Genomic DNA, 24,779 nt, shown 5'->3' with positions numbered 1-24,779 from the left:
CTGGAGAGATGGCTCAGAAGTTAAGAGCACTGACTGCTCTTCCAGAGGTCAGAGGTCCTGAGTTCAATTCCCAGCAAACCACACGGTGGCTCACAGCCATCTGTAATGAGATCTGGTGCCCTCTTCTGGCCAGCAAGCATACAGACAGACAGATAGAACACTGTATACATAATAAATATTTTTTTTTAAAAAGGATTTTATTGTTATTACTTTTATTTGTGGGTGCGAGTGCCTGTCTGAGCCAGAAGATGATGGAGATGTTGGTTTCTCTGGAACTGGGGTTACAATGGTTGTGAACCACCTGACATGGGTGCTGGGAGTCAAACACAGGTCCTCTGAAGAACAGCAAGTGGTCTTAACCACTGAGCCACCATCTCTCCAGCCCTCCATTTTTTATTTATTTTTTGACAGGGTCCATCACTGAACTGGTCCTGCTGACTGGCTGCCTTCCCAGTTCTGGGATCCCAGGCAGGCGCTGCAGTGTCTAGCTGGGAATCTGAACTCAGGTCTGCACGCTTGCAGAGCAACCACTTCACGCACTGAGCCATTTCTCCAGAGCCATATATATACATTGAAAGCTAAAATTATTACTAGGCATAGTGGCACACATCTATAACCTCAGCTGCTCCAGGGTCCCAGGCAAGGATATCACAAGCACAAGGCCTGCCAGGGCAACTTAACGTCTCAAAATAAAGATTTCAAAGGGAGCTGAAGGTACCTATTTCAGTGGCAGACACTTGTCTACATGTGAGGCCTGGATTTAACCCCTAAATTTAAAAACAAGGGCTGGAGAGATGGCTCAGCAGTTTAGAGCACTGACTGCTCTTCCAGAGAACTTGGGTTCAACTCCCAGCACCCACATGTGGCTCACAGCCATCTGTAATGAGATCTGGTGTCCTCCTCAGGAGTGCAGGCAGAACACTGTGCACATAATAAATAAATAAATAGCAAAAAAACATAATAAATAAATAAATAAATCTTAAAACAACAACAACAACAAAAAGGTAAAATTTCAATGAGGCTAAAAGGTAGAAGCCCAAACAGATAATATGATCTCTTTTCATGAAAAATAAAACAGAATTAGGGAGGGATGCTCTCTTGGCCCTCTGGGGTCATGTTAGTCTCTGGGTTGCCGGAAAGTATAAAGCAGTTAATCAGGAAAGGAGGCTCTCTCCGGAGCCCCAGCGGACACGGTGGTCAGTCCCTGGGAAAATGACTTCCATGGTACTTGTGGCTGCTATTTTCCCGACTACAAGTCAATCTCATTCTTGTATCTCCCTCTCCTCTCCCTTTCTAGCCATCCTGAACTCTTGGCAGCTCAGTTCCATTGAGAGCCAGGGGAGGCCTGAGGCAGGAGAATTCCCGGCTAGGGAGAAAACTTGCTGGAGGAAGGACAGTGGGGCGGGAGGGCCCCTGCTACACGCAGAAGCTCAGTTATACAGTTCCAGTCACTCCGCCTGTCTGCCTCTCACAGCCGCCGTCCCCTAGCCAAGGGGCCTTTCCTGCAGGCCACAGCTGTATTTGCTCATCCTGGCTTGCACATTTTAATCTGGTTCCTAACTAGGCGACAACAAACAGATGACTTGGGAATCAGACACCGTCACTGAAGCACAGAACAAGCTGTCCGAGTGACTTCTACCCGCGAGGCCCAAAGAGAAAGGGATAATGAAGTCACTTGCGGCTGTGAAACACGGAACATTGATGCAGTTGCTTTTATTTATTCACCTATAAAGATGACCGCAACGATTGTGCTGAGTGACCCTCAGATTAACACTAATTATATTACTAGAGATTGGGTCCTAAACAGATTCAGGGAAGGGTGAGAACAACAAAAATCTTCAAACACTGAAACAAAACAAAACAAAAAAAACATTTTTTTTTCTTTTAAAAACTTAAGATGCTACTTCCCCACAGACTTCTTTAGACTGGGTTGCAGCCTGAGGTAAGAGGAAACAAGGCTTTGGGCATTTTGAAGAAACTGCAGGTTCAGGTCAGTGCCAAGCATGGGACTGAAACCCTGATTTGAGCGTCTGATCTCAGGCACATTCTGAAGAGAGGCAGGTTCTCAAGTGATTCCTAGTGTTTGTGCCTCTTCACACATTAACGCTGAGTTCTCTTTTTTTCTGGTTGATTCCCCTCACTGCTGCCCCTGTTTAACCGACACCGAGTGGGGACCTGGCAGACCTGTGGCGTCTGCTCCGAATGGAAAGATGACAGACTAGCACCGCCACCTTCCTCTAAGACAGCCGCTGCGACAGCTGGAAGACAGGCACACTGGGCCAAAGGCTGCTCACCCTTGGGAAAACCAACCATAGTTGTCCTCATTCCTGGTGAAAATGACCAACTGGGTCAGTCCATATCACTAGGAAAGGCCAAGGAAAAACGGCTTTCTCTCAAAAAATAACAAGAGGAGAAAGCAAAAATATTCAGGATGGCCCAATGTGATATGCATAAATTTCTTTTTGTTATTATATCTAAGTATACATTTCCTAAAGCCCAGTTACTAGATTGAACTGAATGGAATAGAAGAGAGAAGCCAACTGGAATTTCCCTCAAGAGTTCACAGCTTCAGCCTGAGAGGTCCTCGGTTTGCGCTGTGGAAGCCCCTTTTTGAATGAAGGCTTGGGTGGGCTAGGCGTCATGCTGGCTCCAACTCCATTGGTCCCTGAAGAATAAGCCTGACTCCATTCACTAGCATTTCCTGAGGCCTGAGGTGGAGCACTCTGGTAGCGGGACCCAGAAGAATACCAGTTGTTTCTGTAACGACTCGCACTGTCATGCCGCCCTTGGCTTGTGGGGTCACTGGTCTTCTGGCTTTGTGGTCTGTAGCCTTGTCCTCCTCGCCGGTTTCCTGGAAAAACCTACAGATAAAAAAGTGCAACGCTCATAGTGCTGTCATTATGATGCCTCATTTGTCCCACTGTTTTGAAAGCGTAATCAATCATGTTTGGGATTCAATCCTACCAGCCAATCCAACCTATTCACTCCTTCAGAATACACCTTCCACGAATCTCCCTGCCTCTTGTACTTAGGTCTTCCCTACTGAGGAGTCCCATCTCGTTAAGACATGCACAGGAAGGAAATAAACACAGAAGAGTCATAAGCTCTGAATCACACAAGTGTCTGAACACATAGATCCCATGCCATCTGTAAAGACACGAGCACATGTGTAGTATTTTGAAAGCAACTGTCCCCATTAAGCTTACAGTGAGTAACACTATTAGGAGGTGCGACTTCAGCGGAGTAGGTATGGCCTTGTTGGAGGAAGTGTGTCACTGTGGAGGCGGGCTTTGAGGTCTCATATGCTCAAGCAACGCCCAGTGCCTCAGACCACTTCTTGTTGCCTTGTGGGTGGAGAGGTGTAGAACTCGCAGCTCCTTCTCCAACACCACGTCTGTCTACACGTCCATGATGAACTGAACCCCTGAAACTGTAAGCAAGCCACCCCAATAAAATGTTTTTCCTTTATAAGACTTTCCATGGTCTCTTTACAGCAATAGAAACTCTTAAGACAGAAGTTGGTACCAGGGACCAGGATATTTGTGTGACAGGCCTGACCATGCTTTTGTCTGAAGGAATATGGACCATGAGACTGGATTAGAAAAGCAGTCAAGCCAGGCAGTGGTGGCGCACACCTTTAATCCCAGCACCTGGGAGGCAAAGGCAGGCGGATCTCTGTGAGCTTGAGCCAGCCTGGTCTACAGAGCGAGTTCCAGGACAATCAGGGCTACACAGAGAAACCCTGCCTTAAAAAACGCTAAATGCTTTAAGTGCTGCTCAATGCGCTATTCCAGTAGGAGCACGGAGGGGTTGGACTGTGGGGCCTGGCTCCAGAGGCTTCAGAGGCAAGAATTTAGTACGTTACCTAGAGACAGTCTGATGTATTTTGGTGAAGAAGGTGGATGTTTTTTGTCCTTGTCCAAAGAGTCTGCCTGAAGCTAAAGTGAAGAGTTTTGGATTAACTCTGTTGCCAGAGGAAACCCTAACTAAGACACACAGCATAAGAAAAGCAAGCAGAGGGCAGTCTGCTTTGCTGTGTACTACAGGCTGTGGACCGCACCAGGAGCTGTGAAAGACAGCATGCCTTTCACCTCACAGCCCAGGGAGCTTCTAGGACTGGCTTTTTTATCTTCAAACCAAGGAAGCGAGACCATGGGTTACTCTGCCGCTTTCTAGAGTTTGCTCCCAGCCTACGAGGTTCACTTGTTCTACCCTGATCTACTCTTACTGGGCTCCTGAGTCTGGAGGCTTTCAGATGCATGGTGGTGAACTTGACACTTGAACTACTTGTCTACCTTGAGATGGGTGCACAACTCCCAGTGTGACTAATTACCAGACAATACAACCTACAACAGACTGCCAACAAATGTAAGTCAGCTGCTGGGGCAACAGGACGTCTCAACTGACTGGTGGTGTGGAATACCGTCTCAAGTGATTTCTCCAGAACTAATAGAGACTAGATGGAATGAGAACAGAGAGGAAGGCAACACAATGAGCTACCAGCACGGAAACACAACAACCGGGGGTCATTTCCCAACACACTCAGTGTGAAAGCTGCATTACCTCCCGATGAGCCTGGCTGGGTCCGTCACTGGAGTCTGTCATGGCTGCTGAAGTCTCTCCTGGGGCACAGTGTCTCTTGTTAGCACCTAGAAGGCTGGGAGCAGAGGCACAGGGGGAAGAGGAAGCAGCAGTCCCATCACTTGGGCCGTTCAAGGACACAGATACCACCGAGCTGCATCGAGATCTGGTCGAATAGCTGTTCTTTGGATGGGACACTGAAACAGGAACATGAGGAGTAGGCTGTGGTCAGGGCTGGCGTGCTGGCGCAGTGCACCAAAGCATGTGCTGCACAAGCCTGGGCAGCGGTCTGCCGCCCATGGAGAGGGCAGAGAAACTCCTTCACAGCTGACTCTCAGGTCTTCCCTTACAGTAAACACATTTTCGGACTGTCCATGGGGCAGTCACAGGAAAACCTACAACATGGTAAACGAGAAGGAAAAGAAGTCTTCTCCCAAACCTGCTGCCCTGTGATGAGTTCCAAGACCAAACCATACCGGCCTCCATTGATGCCTCTCGGCATCTCCTCTAACCTAAACTCCTGGCTGGACTTCCAGCAGACTAAACCCTGGGAACAACAGGACAGGCCTATGTTTTGTTTCCTATGCAAGTTGGCTCTGCAGAACAGATCTTATAAAGAAAGAAAGAAAGATGTAAACAATCAAAATCTCTGCTAAAGTCTTTTTTAAATTGAGTGACGTAAGGTAAAGATAATCAAGATCAGTTAAATAAATAGATCTTGTCTTTACAATAAACACACATCTCACTACATTTCTTATTACAAAATGACCCAAAATTCAATAACCCATATAACTGAAAAGTATTATTTTCAATTCAAATGTTCTCAGATATCATAGTTTGAAGCAATCCCGGATGTCTTCTTGGTTCTAAGCCTGAGCTATGATGGGTTAACAGTCACTGCTCTGGGGCCAGCATTTCATTTTTTTGTTCTATACAGCTGGAGAGCAAACCCAAGGTCCTTGACACAGATTAGGCAAGTGCTCCCAGCCCCCGATCTCATACTGAGAAGAAGAAAAAGAGGGGAGTAAGCTCAGAAGTCTGATCTTTAAAAAAAAAAAAAAAAGATTTATTTATTTATTATGTATTCAGTGTTCTGCCTGCATGTATCCCTGCAGGCCAGAAGGTGGCACCAAATATCGTTACAGATGGTTGTGAACACATGTGGTTGCTGGGGATTGAACTCAGGACCTTTAGAAGGGCAGACAATGCTCTTAATCACTGAGCCATCTTTCCAGTCCAAGCCTGATATTTTTGAGACAGAGTTTCTCCGTAAAAATCTGAAGCCAGTCCTGGAACTCATTCTGTAGACCAGGCTGGCCTCAAATTCACAGAGATCCACCTGCCTCTGTGGTGCAGGACAATTGTCTATATTCTGTCAATTATATTTTAAATAAATGCTGATCGGCCAGGCAGGCAGGAAGTATAGGCGGGACAACCAGACAGGAAGTAGAGGCGGGTCAATGAGGACAGAATTCTGGGAAGAGGGAAGCTCTCTCTTGGCAGTCTTGCCCAGACACAGAAGGAGGAAGATGTGACCTGCCCCGCTGAAAAAGGTACTGAGCCATGTGGCTAACATATACTAGAATAATGGGTTAATATAAGTTATAAGAGTTGAGGGCTGGAGAGATGGTTCAGTGGTTAAGAGTGCTCTTCCAAAGGTTCTGAATTCAATTCCAAGCACAACCTTCTGTAATGAGGTCTGGTGCCCTCTTCTGGTCTGCAGGCATACATGTAGATAGAATATTATATACATAATAAATATAAAAAATAGTTTTAATAAGAAGCCTGAACTAATGGGTCAATCAGTTTATAACTAAAGTAGACTCTCTATGTCTTTTTCTCTGGGACTAAACGGCTGTGAGAACCGGGCAGGACAGAAACCTCAGCCAACACCTCTGCCTCCCGAGTGTTGGGATTAAAGGCATGTGCCACCACCGCCTGGCACCTGATCTATTACTAGTGTATGCCTACAAACTCTCATTTGGGGCCCTGTTTTTGTGTGTGTCAGTGTTTAGTTTGAATGTATGCATGTGCACCATACGCATGCCTGGTGCCCATAAAGGTCAAAAGAAGACACTGAATCCCTTGGAACAGGAGTTAAGGATGGTTGTGTATTACTCTGTGGGTACCCAGGTCCTTTATAAGAGCAACAAGTAATCTTAACTAGAGTTGTCTCCCCAGCCCCAAAGAGATCTATTTTACTTATGTTTGTGTATATGTGTCTGTTTGTGTGCAAATGCCTACAGAGCCAGAAGAGGGGTTACTGGGGCTAGAGATATGGGTGGCTACAAGGCATCCTATGTACATTCTAGGAATTAAACTCTGGCCCTCAGGAAGGGCAGCAGTCCTTTCAACCCCGAGCTATCTTTCCAGCCCCAGCTCGTTCCCATTTTTAACGCTATTACTTAAAGGCCTAGTATGTGCCTAGCAAGGCAGGAAGAGTAAAATGATGTTCAGGATGTCAGGGAGTCAACCTGGTCTGAGTCCGGAGACCCTGCTCTTCACACTCTCAATCAGCTCTCGACTCAGAGAAGGGAGACTGCTGAGTGCCGGGGAAGAGGTCTACAGCCCTTGGAGACTCAGAAAGTTTGGAGCCAGTCTTGGCTCCAAAAGAACAAAACGTATTCCATACTTCAGGACTGTCAAATACTAGTCTTTAGAGTTCAAAGCACCTGTAGCCCCGGACTCCTATGTATCCCAGTGATTTGAGGAGTACGCAGTGGAAGGCCAGCCAGCACACCTGCCCACCATCAGAGGACAGTCTCCTTAGCATTCTAGAACCCAGAATCTCTCACCCTCTCACCTTGTCCAAACGAATCGATACTCTGTTTCAGAGTCTCCACATCACAGGTGAAGCGGGCCACCCTTCCCAGGTCTTCGTCGTACTTCCGCTCACTGACAAAGTGCTGGAGAAGAGAGAAAAGCTTCCAGGTAAGAAACAGTGCACAAAGAACTTAAAGCACACCAAGTGAACAGAATTATCTTCAATTTTCTCAGTTTTATTGCTTTAAAGTTTGCTATGCCCACGACGTTAGCAACAGTAACTGCTCAGGCGGTCACTCATTGTCAAGGGCCCAGCTAAGTCTGACAGCTCCATGACATATTAGCAAAGGCCGACCCCGAATCGATGGCAAAGGTCTCCTCCCCCTGAGCTATTCTTCACACAGTCCACTTTGCACAGAAGCAGAGGCAGCCAATGTAATCGTAAGCTCCAACTACGGTCCTGCTGAAGCAGACATTGTTGTCCTTTGGTAGGATCCACCTTCAGGAAAGGCACTGCGTCTCCTTATAAAACAGGGTTTCAGAGTCTTTGTAAGAGAAGCAATTTCTTGAGATAGAAAATCATTCATGTGGAAAGGCAGCTCTGCAAATGAGACATTTATGCTGCAAGTGATTTAATCCTTTTAAAAGCAGACTGAGCTGAGAAGTAACCAGCCCCTGGGTCAAAGGCTGACTACACATGGGAACTGTGGGGCGAGCAGTCAGTCAGGAAAGAAGCACTTCTGGGGTCTGTTAAATAAACAATGTCTAGGTGGCCAGGATTACCCCCACCACACACACCAGATGAGTAGAGGAAAAAGAAAAGTCAAGAGCGCAGAGAGAATTTGTAACTGAACTCCTCACTGGGGGTAGTCTACTCCCACTTCAAATGCATCAGAATTCTTGGAATGCATCCAGAAACACGAACAGGAAAAGAGAGAGAAAAATTACCCTTGCGACTTGACATCCTAAAAATTCTGAGTACACTGCAGCTTAGGGAGGTGTACAGACCTCCTGTAATGGCGTTTCCAGATACAGAGGATCTGTCTGATATTAATTCTGAAACAAATTTTAGGGTTTGTTGAGCCAAAGACATAATAGAGATGACAGAAGTACAATGATCTGGAAATAAGACATTTAAATTGCACAGCACCCACTCCAGTACATCAAAAACGTGGAAAGAAACAGATCCTTAGTCAGCCTGCAGAAATATTTCTAGAAACCTTTCAGCCTCGTAGGAAGAGGAACAGATGAAGCCTATGGGAGCCAGAATTCTCATCTAATTACGAAGGGATTTCTGGTTTCTCCTAGACAGCTAAATGAGACTGACTGGCATCAGTGTGAGGGAAATGTTCTGTACAATTCCGTAATGTGCTATTAGTTAACAGGAAATAGGAATTTTAAACTTACATTTTTTGGCTTTTTTACTCCAATCAATTCTCAGGGGAAGGAGTGAGGGATAAGAGTTACTCAACAGGTTTGTATGAGCACTGGATCAAATGATGCCCGGAAGGCCCTAGATCACCTTACACCTGTGTCTGTGCTTTCTTCAGGCCGCTGTTGGCCTCCATAAGAAGCAATCTTCTCAAATAAGTCAACAAAGTTCACGTGTTCATAAGAGCAGAGGTGAACGCTTAGGAATGGAAAAGGTCACCCCCCTGCGCCTTGCTTGAAAAGCTTTCCGTTTATAAACAATGATTTAGAGCACGGTGTCCATGGGTACCTACAAATAACCCAACTTCTCTTGGGGTCACACATTTAGTTTCAGAAATACAATTTTAAAAAATTTATTTTTACTTTATGTGCAATGAATACTTGCTTGCATACATGCGTGTGCACTGCATGTGTGCCTGGTGCCCAAGGAGGGCAGAAAGAGCACTGGAGCTCCTGGAACTGGAGTCACAGAGAGCTGTGAGCAGCCGTGGGAGTGTGGGGAACTGAACCCGGGTCCATCCGTGTTTAAGGATTACAGAAGATTTGAAGCAGGCTACTCAAGTATGAGAATCAGGCAAAAAGGTGGAGAGAACAGAAAGACTCGAGTGAGCCCACTGCAGAAGGCCAAGCAACCGACGGCAGCTTGACGGCTGTGGTGGGAATGGAGATGAAAGACACTGTCACTCTGAGATTCAGCACTAAGTCCAAGGACCTGCGGGCTCCCTGACAGATTTAATTCGAGGGTGGAGAAGTTTCCCAAGATTTCCTGCCTAGACAACTGGAGAGATGACAGAACAATTTAAAGAAAAAGGAAGTCTGGAAAGAGGCCATGCTTGGAAGGGAAGTTCATGGCTGAGTGTCCTCTGTACGGCCATGTCTTCTGGAGATTTGCTGTGCTGGTCCTGTGAGTCAGTGCAAGGCAGAAAGGAGAAGGAAGTTCACCTTGATATCAGCCCTGAGTTCAACCAGCTGCTCCTCTGACATCCGTACAGCCACATCCGTCATCTTCTTCAGAACTTCTGCTTTCTTCTGCCGACTGAGCAAAATTTCCACTGTGGAAGAAAAGGAAGCATGAAGTTTACGCTGAGGTTAAATGAGACACAGAAGAGGAGCACACGCCTTGAGAGTGCATCAAGAAGGCCGAGGGCCTAGCTGCCCACTCATGCAGAAAGTGAAAGTACCAAAGGCCTAGTTTCTGGCTTAGGAGTCTCTGAAGGCAGTTAGAATACAGTCTTCTCTTTATCATAGCCGGTCATCTACTCTACAGATAAACTCCAAGTACTTAGCACATCTAATGATGGATATTCAAGTCCTTACGCTCTTTTTATAAAAGCACCTATTCCTATGGCTATGGTAAATAACAGACCAAAACAGAAAGATTCCTCCCATGGACAGTGGGCAAAAGAACCCCTAGGCAGCAGAGTTAGGGGCTGTCAGATGAGTGACCCAAGAAACATCACTACCAGGCAGGGAATTGCTATTCCTCGCCAGCAGTTGTTTTGTGACAGCATCTCATTCTGGAGCCCCAGGCTTGTCTGGAACCCACTATGTAGAACAAGATGGCAAGGTAGTCCTCTCCCACAGTTGGTAAGCACTGAGACTCTACACATAACCATCACACCCTGCTCTCTCCTGCAAGGTTATACCATTGTTTTTTTCTTTTTCTTTTTCTTTTTCAAATTTACTCATTTTGCCGGGTGGTGGTGGCGCACGCCTTGAATCCCAGCACTCAGGAGGTAGAGGCAGGCGGATCTCTGTGAGTTTGAGGTCAGCCTGGTCTACAGAGCGAGTGTCAGGACAGGCTCCAAAGCTACAGAGAAACCTTGTCTCAAAAAATAAATAAATAAATAAATAAATAAAATGTACTTACTTTTATTTTATGTGCACTGGTGTTTTGCCTGCATGTATATGTGAACATGTTGGGTTCTCTAGAACTGGAATTACAGACAATTGTGAGCTGCCATATGGGAGTTGGGAATTGAACCCGGGTCCTCTGGAAGAGCAGCCAGTGCTCTCCACCACTGAGCCATCTCTCCAGCCCCTGATCATTGTTTTTCTAAGTCCAACACTTACTTTCATTCATTCCTTCAGTCTGGATTTGTTTGTATGCATGAGTGTTTGCGCACATGTGTGTATGTAGACCACATGTGTGCCTAGTGCACATGGAGATCATATTTCCCCTGAACCTAGAGTTACAGTCAGCTGTGAGCATTATGTGGATGCTGAAAATTGAACCTTGGTTTCTGTCAAGATCAAGTGCTCCTAAGTGCTGAGCCAGCTCTCCAGTCCAACACTTGACTTTCTTAAGAGCTACAAAAGATCTATTGGCTTAGCTCTCAATATAAAACCCACCTGCTGTTCATATCAACCTCAGTTCTCATCCTCCAACACTCTGGGATTTTAATGCAAAATTATAGATTTCAAGGTAGACAAAAAATATTTAGTAAAGATTTCAATTTTTTATTTAGTTTTATGTGTGGGAGTGTGTTGCCTGCATGTATGCCTGTGCACCACATACATGCAATGCCTGAAGAAGTCAAAAAGGGGCATGGGATCCTTTGGAACTGAAGTTACAGGTGACTGACAGACACCATACATGTCAGTGCTGGGAACTGAACCCAGGTCCTCTGGTAGAGCAACCAGTGCTCTTAACCACTGAGCCATCTCTCCAAACCCTCAATAAAGACTTCTACAACATATCACAAGACTTGGAAAACAAAATTAGGGCTGGAAAAAATGGCTCAGTGGTTAAGAGCACTGGCTGGATGCAGAAGACCCAGGTTTGAGTCTCGTCACCCACATGATGGCTCACAACTCTGTAACTCTAGTTCCAGGATCTGATGCCCTCCTCTGGCCTCCCTGCACACATGTCACGGTACACACACACACATACACACACACACACACACACACACTACCCACATACGTAAAATAAAATAATAAATTTTAGCTGAGCACGATGCCTCCCAGGTGCTGGGAGGCACAGACAGGTGGATATCTGAGTTTGAGGTCAGTCTACTTTACATATAGAGATGTGGGCCAGCTAGGACTACACAGTGAGAATCTGTCTCAAGCAAACAAAGAACAAGAAAATAATTTTATTTTGAGGGGTTGGAGGGCTGGCTCATCAGTTAAGAGCACTGACTGCTCTTCCAGATGACTCAGGTTCCAACTTCCACACAGCAGCTCACAACTGCCTGTAACTCCAAGATCTGACACTCTCACACAGACATACATGCAGGCAAAACACCAGTGCACAGGAAATAAATCATAAAAAATTATTTTGAGAAAAAAAGAAGAAAATCAAATATAATACTGGACAAGTCATATTTTTCCCATACAAATTTCTTCTTCTTAAATAAGAAGATAAACAAAATAAGAAAACCTACCTATTTCAAAGTATTGGACCAAAGAATATATATGAGTATGTATAAAGAAATTCTGAACTGTGAAATAGTATAAATAAAGTATTTAATAAACTAAAACATGCTTTCTTGACAGTACTGGTAACACAATTACTACATCATATCCCTGAGAGCCAGCAATTTCAGAGAGAACAAATATAAAGACATAAAACGGATGAAGTTAGGTAAATTTTTGTAGCTTTTAATTGATAACTGGTTTAAACTAGGTGATGGGACTCCCTTTGCCTCTCTATTTGAAACTGTGAATAGATGATTTGTGTATCCATACTCACATGTGTGAGCACACGTGGAGAACTTGGGTATCTTCCTCAATTTAAGGGTATAGATAATTTAAGGGTCTCTTGCTGGCTTGAAGCCCATGTTTTGGCTCGACTGGCCAGGACAGTGAATCCTTGCGATCTCCTTGTCTCTGTACCCAGCTCTGAGGTCACAGACTCAGGCTGCCACACTCAGCTGTCCTGTGGGTGCCAAAATTTGAACTCAAGGCCTCCTGCTTGAGTAACAAGCACTTCCTTTACCCCCCAGGTTCATCTTTCCAGTCGCGCTCCACTCTGTTGTCTGAGACGGGGTCTCTCGCTGGGATCTAAGCCTTACCAACTGGCGAGACTGGCTGACCAGTAAGTTCCAGGTATCTATTTCGTCTTCTCCAGAGCTGGGGTTACAGGTGTGTGCCACCACACCCATCTTTTAAGGTGGATACTGGGACTGCTAACGCAAGAACTTTATTGACTAAGCCATCTTCCTAGCTCCCTAAAACATACACACATGCACGCACGCGTATGAACTTTTTGCTTCAAGCTGGAGAGATGGCTCACTACTGCTCTTCCAGAGATCCTGAGTTCCCAGCAGCCACACAGAGGCTCAAGACCACCAGGGTCTGATGTCCTCTGAATAAAGGTGCACATGCAGATAGAGCACTCATACATAAAATAAATAAATAAATAAATCTTAAGAAGGGTCTGTCTGCTCACCCTGTGCATGCTGGTGCCCATGGAGGTCAGAAAAGGGCATCAGATCACTTGGAACAGGAGCTTACAGACGGTTCTGAGCTACTATGTGGGTGCTGCTAATCCATGCTCCCACCCCTAAAGGATTTATTTTTAAAAAGTACCTTCTCTTCTAAAGCAAGGACTGTATCTTTTCACTAGTTTTAGTTTACCTGACCCTTTATCTTGTGAAAGAATTCAAAGAACAAGAATAGGCTACAGATGTGAAATTTAAAGATTTCAAGATATACTATTTAATACATATGTAATCTTATTTCTGAGAAATAGGAGATAGAATCCCTGCTTCATTCTTAACACTTTCCTTAAAATGAACCAAACTACATTCTGCTCAGTATTTTCGAGGTGTCTCTTCTATGGCTGTGGTCACAGGCACAATGATCACCTAATAAAGTAATTCTATTCTTACTAGTTTGAGGGTAGGTTAAGAGAAACAACCTTACTCAATAAGATGGCATTCAGTGCATGAAGATCACCACCACCAGACCAGCGAGATGCTCAAGGGGAAGCACCTGCCATGCAAGCCTGGCAGCCTGAGTCCACCCATAGATCCCAGGGTGGAAGAAAAAGACCAATTCCCTAAAGTCTTCTCCTGGCCTCCACACCTGTGCTGCACACCTGCACTCAGAACCACAACCAGGTTTCTGGTTCCTCCATCAAAAGCCACACAAATTATCCAAGTTAGACTTCATTCCTCCAGAGTCTATTTTAATAAGCATTTGTGGCATGTTGAATTCTCGGCTCACTGCCTGATTACAGACACTGAATAAGGATCATCCTAAAATGGAAAAATAAAAGAAATTCTGTGACAGCAAATGACAAGAACACACACTCAACTGTGGGAGGCACAATGAAGTATCCTCTGATCAGCCTAACGTTTTAGCCTTATCAAATTAAACAAAACCCAGTGGAACCGCTTAATCACTAGAAAGAAAAGCAAAACAGAGGAAAGCCCAGGCGCCTGCAGGGTGCTTTATGTTCCTAAGGGTGATGCTATGGGAGCAACACCAGATACAATAAGGTGTAGACTAAATTCTACATTGAGAATGATAAAAATTTGAGAAAAAATTGTAAAAGACTCTTATGAAGAATTAAAACCAGAGTATAATTGCTCAAGACTGACTAGCCAAATTCATAAACTTGTTTGTTTTACTGATAGTATTTAATACATGAACATTAAACTATGACTGAGAGGCAGCTGTCTACTCTTTGCATTGGTAATAGTTTTTTCAAAGTTACTATGTAGACCAGGCTGGCCTCAAACTCACAAAAATTGAACTGTCTCTGCCTTCCAAGCGCTAGGATTAAAGGTGTGTGCATCACGCCCCTGGCTCAGGAATAGCTTTGGTTGACTATCGGCACCATGCCCCAGCTCAGGAATAGCTTTGGTTGACTATCAGTCATCTTACTTGCTTCAGCTTTCACTTTGTCCATTTCTGCAAGCAATGCCACTTCTCGATCCATTAAACTAGGGGGAAAATGACAAAGAAAAAAGGGTTAGATAAGAAACTCAAATACCAAAATAGTATATAATTAATAATGGAGAAAAACTACATTTGTTCACTAAAAACATATGGTTAAGAAACAATGAATGGACACATGGAAGTCTAGTATTGTATTCACAACAAAGAGTATTTAAAGATCCTCAAGAAAATAAATAGACCCATGGGGCTAGAGAGATGTTCAGCAGTTACCCACATGGCAGCTAACAACTATATGCAACTCCAAGATCCGACACCCTCACACAGACATGCATGCAGGCAAAACACCAATGCACATAATAACAAAATAGTAATAATAATAATAATAATAATAAAATGAACCCACTCCCTTTTGTTCCATGTTCTAGTAGCAATTCAAGCTACTAGAAATCCAGGATAGAACCAGCAGATGGCAGTAGCAAGCCACAAAAATTTTTTAGTTATGCTAATATAAGAATTTATGGAAATTATTTATTTCCACAATTTCTATATTTTGTTTTATCTCTTCATAAAAAAATATGGTCTCACTATGTATCCCTAGCTGACCTGGAACTGTATGTCGATCAGGCTAGCCTTGAGCTTACAGAGATCCACTTGCCTCAGCCTTTCAAATGCTGGGATTAAGGTGTGCACTGAGCTTGGTTTAAACAATTTGAAAGTTGTTTTTAATTTTACCAGGTAGTATCACTTTCTGCGAGAGTCACAGAAAGTTGTCCAAGATTAGGATCTACATATCCAACATGTGAACACCGTATTATTGCAGCAAGATCAACGGTACTACAATCCTTAGGATACAGATTAGTCCAAGCTTATTTCTGATACAAAACTTACCAGTAATTAGAAAAGACGAAATTAAAAGTTTCTTACAGATTTTTTCCTTCCTCCATGTTGGGGACCAGACCAAGGGCCTTGTATAAGTGGTGCAAGCACTCTACTTCTGGTTTCCTGTTCTCTGCAGACTGGAAATGGAACACGGCCTTGTGTGCTAGGCTAGCGTTCTGCCATGGAGCTATTCTCCCAGCTCTTGTTTTTGTAAAACACTCTCGCTGTAGTTTGGGCTGACCCTGAACTCGTTATTCTTCTGCTCAAGCATCCCAAATGCTGGGATTATAGGTGTGCATTACTAGTCCTGAAATTACTAACCCTCAATTTAGTTATTTATTCTTTATTACATATTTATTTATATATACAGACTGTCGGACTCAACATAAAAGTCCACTCTCTTGTCACCATGTGGGTCTGAGCTAGAATTCAGTTTGTCGGGCATGGCGGCAGACACCTTCACTATGAACCATTCCATCAACTTGAGATTTCTCCTTAATAAAGTATGACAGTCAGGCAGTGGTGACAAAAGGCGTTAATCCCGGAGGCAGATCCCTTAGTTCAAGGCCAGCCAGGTCTACAGAGTGAGTTCCAAGACAGCCAGGGCTATACAAAGAAACCCTGTTTTAAACAGCCCCTCCCCACAGCAGTATACTGCTCTAACATTAGTAGAAATGTTACTCTTTCTGACTGTAAAGGCAATCACAGACACATACATGACCATTCAATTTACCTCACTATGTAATTACGTTAGCACAGTTAATACAGAGACTATACTTGTGAGAAATACACTAATGGAGAGAGCAGGGCTGCTTCCTCAAGGAACAAATCCTTCACAGAAAACTGTGAGAACGTCAATCTGATGATTATCCATGTTAATAAACAGACTTGTAACTAAAAAAAAAAAATGGGTGGCAAATTAATCCAACGGCCCCAGACTGAAGAGAAAAACATGACAATCCTGAGGTGGCCATTCTCTGCTGGGTACACTTCCCACTTGGGTAGTGTGCTTAAGAACCCCAGCTGCCTTTGGAATACCCAAAAGGCACAACTGGGCCAGGAACCGCCAGGCGTACAGTTTGGTGCTGCTGCCAGTTCATCTTACAATGCACACACTGTGCCCACCAGATGACCAATTCTTTGTGTTTGACAAAACTTATAAAATATTTATTAAAGACTTCAAAAAACAAGTGTTTCACATCTCATGGTCTTCGCTGAAAAAAGAAGAGCTGTGTGGGATGTTCCCATCAAAACCAGTTCTACAATGGCACACCACCAGACCGTTCTTGTGGAAATATAAGGGGAAAAGTGATGACATTCCTTCCACTGGAACAACCAATGGTATTCATTGGTTTCTGCACAAAAAAATTCATAGCACACTGACTAGCAATGCAATGTTATGGAAATATCTGTTACATTCTAAGAGACTATAACTTTTGCTAGATTTCACAGACAGATTAATAATACACCTCTGGGTTACTTAGACTTTAGACTGAGAGCCTGTTATGTATCCAGACTGTTTGTTTAAGCTGCCTTTAGGAGAACAACCTGACACCCAATCTTACTTGCCTTGAATTTCCCAGTAGTCAGCTTTTACAAGTGAAGCTAATATGTCACTGTAACCCTGAACTATTCATTCTTTCATGCATCTGCCCTAGAGTAATGCATGTGCACCACTGCTGAGAGCAGCAAGTGTAGCAGTTGAAGCAATCTTATAAAATGAATATCCACCGTTGAATACATTCACGGATAATGTTGAACCTAACTACTTGATTATAAACAATGATATTTGCAATACTACCTGTCATTTGGGTGAGCAAAAAATATCTCTATAAAGTACCCCTTATTTCTTCTTATGTGATACTTTCTGTGCTGTTTAATGGAAGAGAGCAAAGCCACATTTAGGAACAGACATACATAAACACATTTGTTGTAAGCAGGCTGTTTGGTCGTTCCGGCCACTCAGCAGTTCAGACCCGAAATAATCACACAGAAACTCTATTATTTGAATCACTGCTTGGCCAATAGCTTAAACATATTGGTAGCTAGCTCTTACATCTAGAATTAACCCATTTCCAATATTTTATATTTTACTACGAGGCTCATGGCCTACTGGCAATGTTCTACCTGGTAGCTCACGCCTTTCCCCTCTGGCAGCTACATGGCATCTCCCGACTCTGCCTTCTTTCTCCCAGCATTCAGTTTAGTTTTTCCCACCTACCTCTACCCTGTGCAGGCCCAACACAGCTTCTTTATTAACCAATGGTATTCACAGCATACAGAGGGGAATCACACATCAGGCTTTTTAAGAGAGGGCTCGTGTTGTGAGTTGCATGAATTAAACACACTAGTGCATTGGTGTCACATTAAAGAAAAAGATCAAAACACTTGCCCTTGGTGTCACTTAATAAAGAGTGAGGATAAAATGAGAAAAAGAGAAAAAAGAAAAAAAATAGAGTGAGAGATGGATCCTTGATTCTTGTAGAAGACCCAGGTTTGATTTCCAGTGCCCTCACATCTGGCTCACATCTGCCTCTAATTCCTGTTCAGAGGATCTGATGACGACCTCTTCAGAACTCCACAAGCATCAGGCACACATGTGGCAAACAGACACACATATAAGGAAAAGCATTCAAATAATAAAAGTATAAAAAAAAAAGAATGTGTGATGTGGGATTCCCCTCTGTATGCTGTGATTACCATTAATGAGTAAAGAAACCACTTTGAACCTATAGCTGGGCAGAATTTAGCCAGAACTTCAGGAATTTGGGCAGCCAGGAAACGAACAAGTGGCTTCCCACAACAGATTGGTGGTCCAATGTGTGCTAGCTAAATCCACATAAAACCTGAGAGGGCTTTGAAAGGAACTGAAGACACTAAAAAACAAAGTTTCAAAATGGCAGCTTCCTGGGCTGTGCTGCTAGCACAAACTCTTGGCCCTTTCAGGATGTCCGGCTATGAAGCATTACAAACCATAAATGGGGTTTGTAAGCAGAGAGCTACAACTTGCTTAATGGTAACACAGACCTGCTGGGACCCGACCCTGGATCTGGCTCTCAGAGGCAGAAAACACGCCTATGACTGGGCGGAGAAAACAGGCAGGGCCCTGTTGGCCCTAGCCATGCCCAATTAACATAAAAAAGGGTGCTTCTGGTCAGAAAATAATTACAGATACTAATGCAATAAAGACCAATCCAGATGGAAAAGACCTCTAAATGGGTCACAGTGTTGGATAACTGTACATAGGCTTGGCACAGAAAAAAAAAATAGGCAGTTATAAAAGAAAGTAAATGGTTTTAAAAAATAAAAGAAAGTCTTTAGAGACAGATTAAACTTGAAGAAAAAGTAATAGGAATAAAGAAAAATAAGACAAATAGAGATGGAAAATACACAATCTGGATTATGTATGTATTATTGTGTTTTTTTTTCTTAAATTTTTTTGACTGCGAAGGACCTAAGTACAGAGAGACAACATTTCATTGTATGGGCTGCTAAGCTAAGCCAACATATATATTTTAAAGGTATCATGACTTCAGAATTTGGGTCTAAGGATTTGTTGCTTTGGCAAAGAAGTTCTTCTTTCGTTTCCACAGAGGATGAGAACCTATGGAATCCTTCCAGACTAACGTGATTTGATGGACTAAGACCACCCCCTCCCGAAAGGTTGCTGTGAACCCCTCCCAAATTACTTTGCCCAACAAAAAGCAGGAAGCAGTTTGGAGAGAACTACACCCAAATTCCCTAAATGACTGTTTATATATATGCATGTTTACATTTAAAGGGAGATATGATACAGAGATGGATATTATACATTGGTATGGATCTTGGTTTCTTGATATACATTTAAGGTCAATTTTGTTATATTTCTGCTCTTGATTAAGGTATTGTGTTTGTGCAGCTCATTTAAAATATAATGTATGGGACTGGAGAGATGGCTCAGTGGTTAAGAGCACTGGCTGCTCTTCCAGAGGTCCTGAGTTCAATTCCCAGCAACCACATGGTGGCTCATAACCATCTGTAATGAGACCTGGCACCTTCCTCTGGCATGTGGGCATACATGGAGGCAGAATGTTGTATACAGAATAAATAAATAAATAAATAAATAAATAAATAAATAAATAAATGTACAATTAAGAAACATAGGTTAATAGATAATCATCTATAATAGTCAAGTGTGTAGTCATGTTAGATTTTCTAGATACATAAAGATATAGTTCAGTTAGATAGGTATTCTTCAAATCTTCCAGAGACCTTCAGAATATGGCATTTAAAATATTTGAAGAACTTAGGACTTTTCATGACTGTGAGACACATTTGCTCCTGGCAGCACTAATAACTTCAAAAGGAAGATGGGCACCGAAAAGGCTCCTTATGGAGTTGTTTAGCCATTTGGGCAAGAAACCACTCTTGCCTGGACTGCTTGCTTTTATGCTATATGAACTGGACATGCAGGACCCACAGAAAAATGACTGCTGAAGTTGCCTAAAGAAGGTGAGATGGTCCTTCGGGGTTCCTGCTTCATGAAAACACAAAACAAAAGGAGTCTGCTAGACATTCTGCAGGACACAGAAGAAAGTGACTGACAAATGGCAAATATAGGTGGAACTTGCCTGCTTCATAGAAAAGTCTGCTGGATATTATGGGTTTGTAGGCTGAAGATGAATGCCCCAATGGTACAGAAGAACTTTGGTTGACTGTCCAGGCAGAGAGATGTCTCTGTTAATTCTAGAGTTGGAAGTAGTTTACAATGCACTTCCTGTTTTCTTAGGTAAGATTATATTTTTCTGTAATCTTTGATGGAATTTAAGAACATATAGCTATAATTATAGTTTTCCTTAGTTATGATAAAAGATAAAGTAGATATAAATATTGTAACTGTAATTCTTGCTTGATACCTGTTTAGTTATATGTAATTTTACTATATTAAAGTTAAAACCTTTCTTTTATTTAGACAGAAAAGGGGAGGTGATATGGGATTTCCCTCTGTGTGCTGTGAATACCATTGGTTAATAAAGGAGCTGTCTTGGGCCTGCCCAGGGCAGAACAGAGGTAGGTGGGGAAAACTAAACTGAATGCTGGGAGAAAGAAGGCAGAGTCAGGAGATGCCATGTAGCCGCCAGAGGGGAAAGGTGCGAGCGGCCAGCTGGAACCTTGCCGGTAGGCCATGAGCCTCATGGTAAATATAAAATAGAAATGGGTTAATTCTAGATGTAAGAGCTAGCTAGCAATACACTTAAGTTACTGGACAAGTAGTGATTCAAATAATATAGTTTTTATGTAATTATTTCAGGAGTCTGGGCGGCCAGGAAATGAACAAGCTGCCTCCAACAACAAAAGTCCTTTTACATTTTCATACCAAAGACCAATAAAAACTTAGTAAAGACTTGTCTTGCAAGTCTGAAGACCTGCATTAAATCCATAGAGCCCAGGTAAAAATTCTGGGCATGGTGACATACACTTGTAACTCCAGGCTGGGGAGGGAAGCACTAGTCGATGCTTGGGGCTTGCTTGTTGGCCAATCTAGCTTAATTAGTGAGCTCTATGCCAGTGAGAAATCCTGCCTTAAAAAGAGGGGGATAAAGCTGGATGGGGTGGCATACACCTTTAATTCTAGTACTATGGAGGCAGAGCAAGCAGACTTCTGTAAGTTCAAGGCCAGCATGATCTACAGAGCAAGCACCAGGCTAGCTAAGATTACATATCGAGACTCTATCCCAAAAACAAAACAAAATGACCCCCCAAATCAAAACACACATACATACAAAAGGAAGTACGTGGCAGCTGGAGAGATGACTCAGAGGATAAGAGCACTGGTTCCTTTCCTGAGGATCCAGATTCAATTCCCAGTACCCACATGATGGCTCATAACTGTTCCAGGGGATCCAATGCCCTCTTCTGATCTTCACATGCAACAGATACACATGCGGGCACAACATCCATACACATAAAATAAATCTAAAATAATTTTAAAGTAGACGGGATTCCTGAGGATGAATCTTGAGTTTGCTCCCTGGCTTCCACAAGTATGTGCATATGTATATCTCCCCCCCACAAACATATAAATGCATTTTAAAGGCTAATGAAAAGTAGCAATTACTTCCATTTGTCATGCTGCCATGGCAACATCTACTGAAATATCTTGGCAACAGTTCACAGTACAGGGGAACGGAAAATAAGGCTTGATGGAGTGCAATCAATATTTATAACTTCCCATTCAAGATTTTATAGCGCTTAAAGATATGAAAATAAACACCAAAGTTAGTAACACCTCTTATTAAAAGTTCCCGACATGATGGCTTTATGGTTGTAAAGACTGCGCTCTTCTCAGATCATTCATTTTAAGGAAAGAACTCAGGGCAGAGTGTTAGGACATCTGTGATTTCCAATAGTCCTCCCAACACATACACGCAGCCAATACAGAGTGACCATTAAACAGTCCTCCCAACACATACATATAGCCAATACAGACCACTGTTTTATCTTTTTAAATTTTCTGTACTTTTGAAAGTTTTCATCGGCAGAAAGTTGGAGACTGTGTTTACTATGACATAAATAGAGAAGGGTAGGAAGTTAAATCAGAATGTCAGAAAGGTTAGGTATCGGATAGTAGAAGAGGCTCTTTTCTTTACAATTAAAAACAATAATTTATTGTAATTCAACTTTCTAAAACAGAAACTTAACTAGAGTTTCCTATTTGTTGCTGAGATAAACAGTGGTTCCGGTATGTCATGGTGGCTGAGAGATCCATTGCCCATGGTGTGAAGTAATAGTACTTAGATATCATAAATGTATTTGGTATCAGAATGAGCTCTCACAGAATGACGAAAGGCTAGCTCAGGATGTCAGACTTTCCGTGACCTTGCTGACTCCAACACCTTGGGCTTAAGCTTTCCTCAAAGTTCTCCTCAATGGCAGTAAGCATTGGGTAGGCCGTGAAACAGATAATGTAGTTTGCTCAACATTGTGGGACCCTGCTTGGAAAGATACTAGGTTTTATGAAGCCTGAGTCCTTACGTAGTGTATTTAAAAACAGGATTTCTCCCCGCCTGACTTCAATCCTAGCACTTGGGAGGCAGAGAAAGGCAGATCTCCGTGAGTTTGAGGCCAGCCAGGTCGACAAGAGCTAGTTCCAGGACAGGCTTCAAAGCTACAGAGAAAATGTGTCTCAAAAAGCAAAACAGAGGGCTGGAGAGATGGCTCAGAGGTTAAGAGCACTGACTGCTTTTCCAGAGGTCCTGAGTTCAATTCCCAGCAACCACATGTTGGCTCACAACTATCTGTAATGAGATCTGATGCCCTTTCCTGGTGTACAGGCAAACAAGCTGCATACATAACAAATAAATAATTTTAAAAAAAAAAAGCAAAACAGAACGACCAACCAAACAAACAAAAACAAACAAACCAGGATTTTTCTCTGTAGCTCTGGCTGTCCTGGAACTCATTCTATAGACCTCAAATTTGGAGATCTGCCTGTCTCTGCCTTGGCCTCCCAAGTGCTAGGATTAAAGGCATGCATCACCACCTGGCTTGGTGTAGATAATTTCTGTACCTTTAATCATGAAATGGTCACCATTACTAGAGAACACTGGCTGCTGAATGGTCTCTATCTCCTCCCTTCCCTCTCAGGACTTGTTACAGAATTGCAATTGCTTACCTTATTTTAAAGCCTCTGCACAATTTACTGCTCAGTAGCTGCTACTACAGCAGCACCACAGACATCTCTGAGGTATTTTCTGTGCCTGTCATTTCAAGCGAAACCTTTGATTGATAGTCCTAACATGAAACTATTCATTTTGAGTCTAGTCTTGCCTTCAGTAGTTCCTTGGTACCCAAAATAATTATCACTTGTTTATGGTTATTGCATTAGAAAAACACAGTATTTTTAAATACAACTGTAATTCTACAGCAAATTGTGTAACAGGCTAACACTCTATCTATTATAAAATAATAATAAACCACTTAGTAAGAGTCTCAGGTAATAATTTTACTTGATTTTTTTGCTCAAAACTTAAAACATATTTATCCCAATATATTTGCAAATCAAAGCAGAGCCAACAGATCTTTTTGTCCTTTTAAGACTCTATTATTCCCATTTAAAGCAAATGAGAATTAAAAGAATTATCAATAGTTTGTTTTTGAAACAGGGTTTCTCGACATATCCCTGGCTGTCCTAGAACTCCCTGTGTAGAGCAGGCTGACCTCAGACTGACAAGATCCACCTGCCTCTGATGCCCAAGAGCTAGATCAAGGGTGTGTGCCACCATGCTTGGCAACAGTTAAGTGCATGGCTGTTTTGCCTGCGTCCAAGTCTGTGGTTCACAAGAGGGCTTATGATCCCCAGGGACGGAATCACAGATGATTCACGGATTAATCCAGTATGGCATCATCTGATGGGTGCTCTGAACTTACCCCGGCTCCTCTGGGAAAGCAACAAGTGCTCTTAGCTGCTGAGTTGTCTTCCTAGCCCCCAACAGTTTTAATTAGCAGAGAATAAATAACATTTCCTGCATTCTTTAAGCCTTCACAGCCCCAGCACTGCCCTTCCTGGAGTATATTCATTCTCCTGTGCTCAGAACAGAATGGAGCATTTAGGGAGCCAGGTCAGCTGAGCAGAGAGAGTAACTGCAGCAAAACCAAACTCAAGAACTAACACACATTCAACCTTACTATTGTGAAATTCTGAGGGTTCTTTTTGTATGGAAACTTTGACAGAGCACATGGACAGGACTTCCATGTTTTCCCTGCTTTCATTCATTAACTAAAATTTCTTTATATTAATTGAGCACCTCACTGTAGGTGTTGGCACTGACTCGGGTCTTCTACAAGACCAGGGAACATTTTTAACCACTGGGCCATCTCTTCACTCCTAGTTTAGTTTCTCAGATAAGAGTTTTGCTATTCATCTCAGGTTGGCCTTGAATTCAGAGCAACCCTTCTGTTTCAGCTTCCTGACTTCTGGGTTTACAAGCCATGTACCACCATGGCCAGCTGACTCGTATTTCGATTCCAAGAAATAGCTTTTTAAAAGTTTAAACTTTCCTTTAAGTATAGTTTGAAATGGGGTCTTGCTATGTTGCTGATCCTCCTATCTTAATCTTACTACTGTTCCCATACCGGAGACAGGACCTAAAGAATACTTTAATCACAAGACCCGAAATTATGACTTAATGACAGTGACCCAGCTGGACATTGTGGCATACATTTTTAATCCCAGTACTTGGGAGGCAGAGGCATAAGGATCTCTATGAGTTTGAGTCCAACCTGTTCTACAT

General features: G+C 43.0%; 1 protein-coding gene and 1 long non-coding RNA gene across 4 annotated transcripts in view; one reads left to right on the top strand and one right to left on the bottom strand.

Annotated features, from left to right (window-relative positions):
* Positions 1 to 1,698: 1,698 nt before the first annotated feature.
* The window catches only part of Spats2 (spermatogenesis associated serine rich 2), a 74,431-nt gene continuing 51,350 nt past the window's right edge, over positions 1,699 to 24,779 (bottom strand). For all 3 annotated transcript variants that reach the window (XM_085678569.2, XM_048444626.3, XM_085678568.2), the window contains 5 exons: positions 14,614 to 14,672; positions 9,718 to 9,827; positions 7,385 to 7,487; positions 4,564 to 4,778; positions 1,699 to 2,861 (listed from right to left, as the gene is read on the bottom strand). In XM_085678569.2, the coding sequence (XP_085534695.2) occupies positions 2,553 to 2,861; positions 4,564 to 4,778; positions 7,385 to 7,487; positions 9,718 to 9,827; positions 14,614 to 14,672 (796 nt within the window). In that variant the 3' untranslated portion in view covers positions 1,699 to 2,552. The remainder of the gene's footprint in view (positions 2,862 to 4,563; positions 4,779 to 7,384; positions 7,488 to 9,717; positions 9,828 to 14,613; positions 14,673 to 24,779) is intronic.
* On the top strand, positions 7,415 to 20,621 carry LOC125407235 (uncharacterized). The gene is made up of 3 exons (XR_007234146.3): positions 7,415 to 7,512; positions 12,726 to 12,828; positions 19,101 to 20,621. It is a non-coding gene; the product is annotated as an uncharacterized LOC125407235 (long non-coding RNA).

This window comes from Myodes glareolus, chromosome 19, assembly GCF_982192425.1.
Source record: "Myodes glareolus chromosome 19, mMyoGla1.1, whole genome shotgun sequence".
In the NCBI taxonomy this organism is placed as follows: domain Eukaryota; kingdom Metazoa; phylum Chordata; class Mammalia; order Rodentia; family Cricetidae; genus Myodes; species Myodes glareolus.
This window is presented reverse-complemented; position numbering and strand designations above follow the sequence as displayed.